The 10,175-nt window shown below is 35.0% G+C and overlaps 1 protein-coding gene across 1 annotated transcript; it reads left to right on the forward strand.

The window, feature by feature from the left end:
* The first annotated feature begins 293 nt into the window (after positions 1 to 293).
* On the forward strand, positions 294 to 953 carry LOC122194853 (protein NDR1). Its single transcript, XM_042896130.1, has one exon. It carries the CDS (start codon positions 294 to 296, stop codon positions 951 to 953), a length of 660 nt encoding a protein of 219 aa, XP_042752064.1.
* The last annotated feature ends 9,222 nt before the right edge of the window (positions 954 to 10,175 follow it).

Raw genomic sequence — 10,175 nt, forward strand, 5'->3', positions numbered from 1 at the left:
ATATATATATATATATATATATATATATATATATATATATATATATTACTTAACAAATTGTTTGAAATTTGTAGACAACCACTTAAATAGAAGGCACGTTTCTATGACAGAAAACATAGTACAGGGACTGTTTTGGGAGTTTTAAACTAAGGATGTAAAGATTCTCTATAAAGGAAACAAAGATTAGGTCAGTTATCATTCACTTTCCCAGTTTCCCCTCTTAATTATCTTTTCATTTTCCGATGGCTGAAAATTCATGCATACAAGCATTGATACAATCAATTATATTCGTAATGTCCGGTTACTTTACAGTCCTACTTTTATCCCGTAACCGTCCTACCATTTACCTCGACAATTTTAATATTGTTTCACTGCGAAACACATCCAGTTCGTCGACAAACACCGCAATCTATTTGGAACTAAGAGTCCAGAATGAGAACTCGTGGATAGGCGTTTACTACGAGGATCCTCTAAATCTCACCATCACTTATTTGCAATCAACTATATCAACAGGCAGCAATGTTATCATCGAACGATCTACCATTAAAGGCTTTTATCAAGGGAACGGAGAGGTTAAACATATCCAAGCATCTGTGGTGATTCAAGACTTGTTTTCAACGACTGAACGACCAAGGAGACTGGGTGAGACGAACATTATGATGTATGGTCCATCGAAAATGATCGACTTCGTAATAGATTTGGAGGCCGATATAAAGTTCAAGTCTATTGAGAACAAAAAGTCTCATCTGACGATGCAATCTACTGTGGAGGTTAGCGACTACACTGGGACGTCTGTTCTAAAGACTATTCAAATGAAATACACTTCTGGATCGAATAAGTGGGGAGTTTGGCGGTGGGTACTTGCAGTTCCTCTGGTTAGTTTGATACAGGGTCTTTTAAGTCTCGCTTTTTTGTTAGCTTTTCTGTTCCTGTCCTTTGTTTCTCTTGTGTGAAACGATCAGCCTACCTAATGTTAGAACCCAAATTTAATTTGAATATATGATGTTAAGAGCATCCACTATATATTGTGTAATACTAATCATCTTTCAATTGTGCACATGAGCATTTGTAATGGACACCACATCAACGAAATATCAACGAAATATACGCATCAAAATTTTTCATACAAACATATTTTAAAAGTTAATCATAAAAACTGTACGCGTTAAGAATTAACAAATATAATAATGTATGGTTATTTAACTAAACATAAAAATAAAAAATAGAGAATTCTAGACGAAGACTTAAAAAGAAATCTGTCCCACTTGGTTTATTTGAAAGGCTTTCAACAATTGAAAGGAAGTTTTGAGTGGCTTTCAAATTTTACTTGCAATGCATTTGCAAGAAGCAAAGTCGATGCTCTAAGAGCATCCACACCGGATGTTTAATGTCTTCCAAGAAAATACCAACTCAAACATAATTCATTAGTGGCATTAAAATAGTTATAAAAAAAATCCACACCGGTGATTGTTATATTAAAATAGTAATATAAAATTACTTACAAGACTTGCAAGCCTTGCCGATATAGACATAACAAATCCAAGTGGCATTAAAAACTATCTTAGTGACATTGCAAGTTCTTTTTGAAAGACCGATGTGGGTGGCCTAAGGTGTCAATCTGAGATGACATTCAAATTTTACTTGCAATGCATTTGCAAGAAGCAAACTCGATGCTCTAAGGTGTCAATCGTTGAGCTGATGATATTAGTTAAATCGGTTTTCAAATTAGTCAGTTGTTTGACATTTCAAAATTAAGCGTAGCCAATCGAATAAGATTTTTTACACTGGCTTTCGGTTATTCGATTTCGGTTTATTCACTTTGGTTTACCAGTTAAATGAAATATGATTTCACTTGAGCAACATCAAAATTTTCGTTCACAAGCATGTAGTGAACAAACCATTAGGAGATAGCAACCATCTCTATCCACCGATGAAAGATGAAAGCTGACACAATAAATGAAGAAAGCAATTGAAGCAGTTTGACTAAACTGGAAACTTGTAGATGTGTTTCTAGGATTCTTTTTCGGTGCAATTTCACTTCAAAATTCCCGAATCCGAGAGAGTCACCCGTTCCAAATTATGTCAGTTTTTATGGTCTCAAGGCTTATAGTTTATTGAATTTGTACCTAGAGTGACCAAAACTAATTATTGTTTATTTTTAGCCTCCATCACCGTTTGTCAAGTAAAAGTAGATCGGTTTCTTTAAAGCTTCCAACAATAGCAACAACAACGTTTTCTACCTAAGATGTTTTTTGTACAAAGAACATGTAATTGATGTGTTTTGTATGCAACTATACACTAGATTTAGGAAACGGAAGCATTCAAATATAATTCTACGTGTACATGCACCATAGATCTAGGTTTTACTATTAAGGAAACGTACTTTCAAAACTACGAAAAAACAATCTAACAAAAGAGAAAGAATACCAACCTTTCAAGTATAATAGTATATACATATATGCACTCGAAGATCACGAACACATGTGTTGCTTATTGGAAACATTATCATCCAAAATAGGAATGTTTATAATGATTCGCACCCAAAAGACTAAAACTAGAAACTTTTTGAGAGATGGGAGAAAGGATATGAGAAATGGTTTTTCCAACCTTTGAGGAGGTTGTAATGCACAAAAATTTGAAGGCGTAGAAGAGTTTTTATATAGTTGTGATGATAAGTAGATAACTTTGATTTGAATCAATTAAATAATAAGATTTAATTCTGATTCAAATCTTTTCCTTATCTATTAAACAAGATTGATTTTGGAAGGTTGTCAAAACCTTCAACACATACGGAGTTCTAAAATGCTCATATTTCTCAACTATTTAACAATTAATAATCAGCCCTTGTGCCTCTAGATTTATTCTAAATAATCCAAATTAGATCTTATTAATTTCTAATTAGTTTTTAATTAATTTATTAACTTGTAATAAATAAATCAATTAATTAGCTCACTCTCAATTCCTTTCTAGCTATTTTAGGTCATGAGGGTAACCCTCCAAAAAAAACTTTGTTAATTTTCTAAAAGTGATACCAATTAGCTAGAACATTGGACACATATTTCCAACAATTTCCTACTTAGACAAGTCATCAAACACTATTGATCGAATAATCTTTGAATACCCAATAAAGTGTAGGGTCGAATAGATTGTAAAAGAATGTAATCTTGTTGGAAACGAAGTAAAGATCGAACACATGAGAGTAACATTGGACACATATTTCCAACAATTTTCTAAAAGTGATACCAATTAGCTATAACATTGGACACATATTTCCAACAATTTCCCACTTAGACAAGTCATCAAACACTATTAATCAAATAATCTTTGAATACCCAATAAAATGTAGGGTCGAATAGATTCTAAAAGAATGTAATCATGTTGGAAACGAAGTAAAGATCGAACACATGCGAGTATATAAGATTATAATTTTAATCAGACAATACAAGTTTGATTACAATGTCGATCATAACAACTGTTCAAAAAGTATTCTCTACCATCTAACTGACACCTGTTTATATAGGTTGACACCTAGGGAATCTGTTAGAGTATCAACTAGTAAAAACATGACACCTAAACAATGACCGTTTGTATAATAGTTAAGCTCATATACTACAAAACGTTGGCATACAAACTCTGAAACATAACATGCTTTCAGAACTATAAATTGATGACTTAAAGTATTACAATTATGAATGCTTTCACATTAAAATCAAACACAACAAAAACAAACTTCGATACCTAATAATCCCCTCCTTTTTTTTCGATTTGCGAAAGAAAGCCTTCACTTGATCTTATTTAAAACTTGCGGAACATAGTTGCATCATTGTCTGTATCGGCATCCACCATCTCAACATACCAGACACTGTATTAATCTCATTCTTTGGATTCAACTTGTAAATTTTAGTTTTCGAAAGAATGTCGGTCGGTGTCATAGTCTTATAAGAATGTTAATCTTGTAAGTACATCAACGATTCTTTAGAAATTTATTGATCACAACCTTGTAAACTATATCCCATGGTGGAAGTCCCAAAACAGTGAATCCAACAGTTATTAAACAAACAAAAATCAATCAAGTAAGAATGTAGTAGAAGAATAGAATCAATCCAAGCATGCACACGTTTTATTAATCGAATAAACGTCTGATACACCTTGGGAACCGTACACTATAACGACTCACTGATTTGCCAAAACTCATATAAAACTTGAAACTTTGATTATAGTATTGAAATTGGTTTAGCATAATCATTACCACTTAAAAAAATAGGTTTTATAAGTCCAAAACAGTCAAAGGTAATGATTCTAGACCAATTCCAACACCAAACCTCGAAGACATGTTGTTTGGGGTTCTAACTCTTTGAGTGCATGAACCAACTCGGCGAGTTGGATGAGTTTACACTTGGACTCGTCAAGTCCTATCGTGGACTCGGCGAGTCTGCTGTGCAGAAAACACCAAAATTCGATTTTCAGCCAATCTGCATCAAGTATAAGTGAAAACAAGCCTAGGCTCTGATACCACTGTTGGGTTTTGAGCATTCTAACACTCCTAAGTGTACATGCGACCCTAAATACTTTGGATCTATGTTTTCTCTATTATACATGCAAATATGAATATCCAAGGTATTATCCTAACTAGTATACAAAACATTGATTCATATGAATATAACAAGTTAGAATAACATACCTTTTGGTGTAGCTTGATTGCATGGAGCTTAAGAGCCTAGTGCCCTAAGTGTGACGCCTCAAATGGTTCACAAAACATCAAACGCACTTGGAATAACTTAAAGAGAAAATGCACACTTCATGAAATCGGCTTGTCCTCTACATGCACACATAGTTGCCAATTTTTGCACAAAATAAGATGCTTATATTGTTGTTACAATTAGGGTAAACCCTAATTGTCATGGCTTTCCATTTCCTTGGATCCATGGGTTCAAATACACCATGGAGCATCCATGGAGTATCCTATGGGTTTTAGCCCAACTTGATAATCCATGGAGCATTAGCCCACTATATAAGTATGGATGATTTACACAATCAACCCATATATTTAATTAGTCTTCTTTTGATCACTTAATTAATTCTAGATTAATTCTTGATTAATATTAATTAAATAATCTTATTAATATATTAGAATTTATAATATATTAATAAACCTCAAGTGTTATTTCGCTCATTTTAGTCTATCCAAATGCATGATGCCATGCAACCCAAATGGACCATGCCGGGTCAGGTCAAATATATACCAATTATAGTTATGGACTTAGACACTAATCCAACAGTTGACCTTTTCAAAGGATGGAGTATTGACTGGAGCAGTTGTAGAAGCTTGAGAAACACTTGGCCCTTCAGCTGTTGATTGAAGCTTATCTCCAAATTCATCTATAAGTCTATTTTTCAAATCAAAGTAGCCGGCTGAAAAAGCACCAAGGTTGACTTGAAGATCATAAATTGTTATGGTCTTTTGAGCGTTTTCTTGTTGAAGTGCAGAAATTTGATCAGTCTGCAAGGAACTTTCAGCTTCAAGTACCGAGAGACGAGCATCAAGATCCTCAATTAGAATATCTTTTACGATCAATTGCTATTTGAGCACAATAATCTCCTTCCTGAGCTCTGGATTTGATGAATCATACTCCTTTAAGTTTCCTTCCTCTATAGATATACCTTTACCGCGAGAAGTAAGATCTGCTTTATTTTCAGTGAAGAACCTAAAAAGTCTTTCTGAGGCAATATCATGCTCAGGCCTTGTAGGGGATACAGGCTCAGGAGCTGAAGAGCTTCCAGCTTTAAAAGTTGTTTTAGGTTGATCAAGATCTGGTTCAGCAGTAGTTGTTGGAGTCATGGTTAAGGTGGTCAGTACAAGTTTAATATGTTGGACCAAATCCTGAATCAGTATCCCTGGACTTGGACCTAATCTTCTCCTTTTAAACGAAGGCACATAGATATGAGTCTCAAGCGGATCACTCGCAGACGCCAATGTTGTAGGAATCTCAACATTCTTAGGAGGACGCCCTAAAGTTGTATCCATAGGATTTGAAGAACCGACAGTCTGATTAAGCACTCGAGGCATTTTTTCTTGAACTTCATCACCAAAAATTTTAAAGAATGTTTCCATATCTTCATGAGACAAGTACAAACTGTCGACAAAACTCATATCCAGCTCGACATAATCATGAGGAGACAAATTACCCCAAAAAGAGAGTCAGCATCTTCAGAATCTTCGTCATCATTTTCAGCATCCCCAATTTTGCCATAATCACTCTGAACATGTACATAAGTCAACTCATGTTCCTTGGCCACAGTTGCTATTGGAGGAACCCTGTTTTCTTCATGATCTGACACCGTGATCATGTCATCATCAACAGTCAAAGGATTTGGCCCAAGAGACTTGATCCACTGGATTCTGCGAACATGCCAAATTTTACCAAAGGGTACTTTCCTTCACAGGTATATTTACTCTTGCGGTTCTGTTTGATCAACCCAACAGAATTTGGCCCAAGAGACTTGATCTCCAATGTCTCACCATCTTTATGAATCTCTGGGAATTGCTCGTTGATGATGATTTGAAGAAACCTCGGATACATCAGAAATTTATCACTAGTGTTTCCCTTAATGTTCACAACCAGCTAATCCAGCATGAACTTTGAGAAGTTAAAATCAATTCCAGTAGCAAGAGCAACAATAGCTCCTGTATTTCTCAATGAAATTTCGTCAGCACCTGATCTTCTCCCTGAAATGCAACTCACAAAAACATGAGCTAAAAACCTCCAATAAGGCGGTAATAGTTTCATAAAGGTATGAGGAAATACGCATTCATAACCCATTCTGCTCAGGAGCTCTTGAGTTTGTTCCACTAATATTTCAGTAGGAAAACTAGATTGGTCGTCAATATTCAGAACATCTCTGATTATTTGCTCTGTGATGATAATCTTGCATCATTTTATGATAGCTTCAAGGAATACAGAAGCATTTTCTCCTTTCTTAACTGTTGAAGATTTCCAGAATTCTTTTATTAGACCTTGATAAATTTATGGATTTAGGATCAGGGCTGTAGCCATGCATCACTCCTTCAAGCCATGAATCATGGACTTAAATTCACTGTGTACAACAGGAGGTTCAGCCAATAGGATTGCCAGATTGTGACTTTCTGCAAATTTAGGCTCTGCCATTTTAGTCTGCATAAACGGAATCAAGTGAGAAAATAACAATAATACAAATATTTGTGCAAAAATGTGATTTGTGACTTTAATTTAAAATTTTAAATCAAAAATGAGTTTTGGCTTAAAAAGGGGGTTTACGGCCGTAAACCCTTCATAGGTCGTAAACATCGAAAGCATAGTTTTTCGATTTCTGATTCGAATAAAAGTCGTTTTTTGAAGGATTACTTTTGTAAGTGTCGGAATGCACATACCTTTAGGTTCAAACAATCAATTTCAAGAATTATCACAATTTTTTTTACAGTGAACAGTGATTTCGAGAGCAAAGAAGAGTGTACGGCCGTAAAGAAGAAAGAACGAGCAGAAAGAGTTTACAGTCGTATACCTGAGTATTTATACCTGGACCAATGCTCATGGGCTGCCTACATCAATTTTAAGTCCAACACCACAAAAATGTTAAAAAATAATACATTTTGAGGATTTTTAAATTAAAATAAAATAAAACAAAATAAAAACTAAAATAAAACAACAATAGTTTGAATTTTTAATTTTTTTAGCAAAATAAACATAAAATAAAAATAACAATAAAATAATGAATTAACACTAATTTCCTTTACCAAAACTAATAGTACGTTGAATTTGGGATCAAAATTTTGAGACACTCTGAATCCGTGTATCAGTACCTTCTTCTTCATGAATAGATCTGGTCGATCGCTGATATTGTGGTCCACTTATACACAAAAATTTTGTGACAAGATTAGGACATACTACAAGTGACTAGACATTGTGACGTTGCAATTTTAACCAAATTCCTAATGATCATTCATCTAATGATAACTAGGTATATTGTTGTCCACCTAAGTTAAGCAGCGATATCTACAGATAACCTATTTGTTGATTGATCTTAGATGTATTAGAACGTGTTTCCCGCTTCCTGATATACCCCAACAATCAAGAACTTCCAAGGCACTCCTTACTTTAGGTGAGCAGATAATTATTATGGGAGAATACAAATTTAGAGTGCGTATACTGTACATCTAGGTAGGGATGATAATTTGGCCTGAAAACCCGAACCAAACCGAAAACCGTACCGAACCAAACCGAATTAGACCCGAATAAGCAATTCGATTTGGTTTTCGGGTATCTATATAAGGCTTATTCGGTTTTCGGGTTATTCGGTCCGGGTTACCCGAATAAGGGCTTATTCTGTCCAAAAGGACCGAACCGAATATGAAAATTCACATTTTTTTCCCTTGCACGATTGCTTATTCGGTCTTGTGTTCTATCGATCGTTACCTAAAATACCCACGTAATACACCATAAAAAATCAACGAAATCGATATTCGATAATCCGATAGCGTATTACACCAAATCGACAGTAGCGTATTACACCAAATCGACGACATTACTATTTGATCGATTGAGGTTTTTCTCATCCTTGCGAGTTGCTTCTGCTGCCCTTGTGAGTTGCGATAACCTGGAATCTTTGATCGATCATCACTAGTTCAAAGTTCAAAGTCCATTAACGATAAGAAAAAAAACCGGACCTTGCCTTTGGAAAAAAATCGTTTCCTCGTCCTCGTCCTCGTTTTCTAGTTTCTATTATGATCAAACTCCATTCAAGTCATGGAAAATTGGGTTCCAAATCAAGAAACTCAAGTAAGTATTTGTATCTTAATCTAATACTCAATCATTCAATGTGTTATTTGTAAATGTAATTTGGGTTATTTGGGTTATTTAGGTTATTCGACTCCTTAATCATCTTGTACATGTTATTTGGGTTATTCGGGTCAGAACTGAACCGAACCGAATAATACCCGAACCGAACCGAACCCGTATTGCTTATTTGGTTCAATTTTCAGTTCATACATTTACCCTTATTCAGTTTTCGGTTTATTCGGGTTCGGATCGGTTCGGTTTGGTTCCTACCCGAATAACATCCCTACATCCAGGTCAGATCTTCCGATCAAGCAAAGGATGAAACGTATGTCTAACCAGAGTCAGAGGTATTGAGAAGTAGAATGGTGCATATGTTGTGTACCAGGTCGGATTATCAGTCACGCAGAGGAGACAACATATGGCTAACAGGTAGAAAGAATAGCATAGAGACAGATTTGCATATGTTGCAGTCCAAGTCGGATCTTCCGATCACGTAGAGGAGGCAACATATGTCTAACAGAAAGAATGCATGAAAATAATCTTCTGCAGACCTATTTTATCGGAATTTCCCGGCCGTCCCATCAAAATTAGAATTAAGGACAGAGTCCATACATCGAGGAAACGTGAAGCCACAATTCCAAGTACATATTATTTAATTTAATCCGTAGATTCCCATGTATATCTCCCGGCTTAACCTATCCAAGCGTCATATTGTCAGGCTACGTGAATCTGTCTAGGTCAAGATCTGTCAAGTTATTTGATCTTATTTGATCTTAATTTCATGTACGCCTGGTCAAGTCCAAATTTAAACTCTCATGCCTACCAGCGCATCGAACATAGAACCTAGACAATTTAACCTTGATACCTTACATAGATTCAGACTACCTGTTATCACAAAATTATATCCCTTCCCAACACAACATCAAAAAGCAAGGAGGACACACAACATTTTTGGTTTTTCAAGTTTTTCAAGAAAAATTAAAACATAAGAAAATATTTTTGGATTTTTGATAATTTTTTAATTTTTTTGATTTGGTTTTTATTTATTTCTCCCCCAAATTTGTGCATGGGAGAGAATGATAACTAAATGCGCAAATTTAAAATGACCTAAAAAAATCACTCCTCAAAATGTATCATCTTTAAAAATCCAACAAGCACATCAAATCGAGCTTTGTGAAATGGTTTTGTGAACAAATACGCCATATTATTAGCAACGGGAACTTGTTCCAACCGGATGAGCGAGCGCTCATAACAATATCGGATAAAACGCACTTTGATGTCAATGTGCTTGGTTTTTGAGTGTTGGACAAGATTTTTAGCAATTTGAATAGTAGCCTCATTGTCACAAAAGATGGGGGTTTC

The sequence above is a fragment of the Lactuca sativa genome, chromosome 6 (genome assembly GCF_002870075.4).
Source record: "Lactuca sativa cultivar Salinas chromosome 6, Lsat_Salinas_v11, whole genome shotgun sequence".
Classification (NCBI taxonomy): Eukaryota; Viridiplantae; Streptophyta; class Magnoliopsida; order Asterales; family Asteraceae; genus Lactuca; species Lactuca sativa.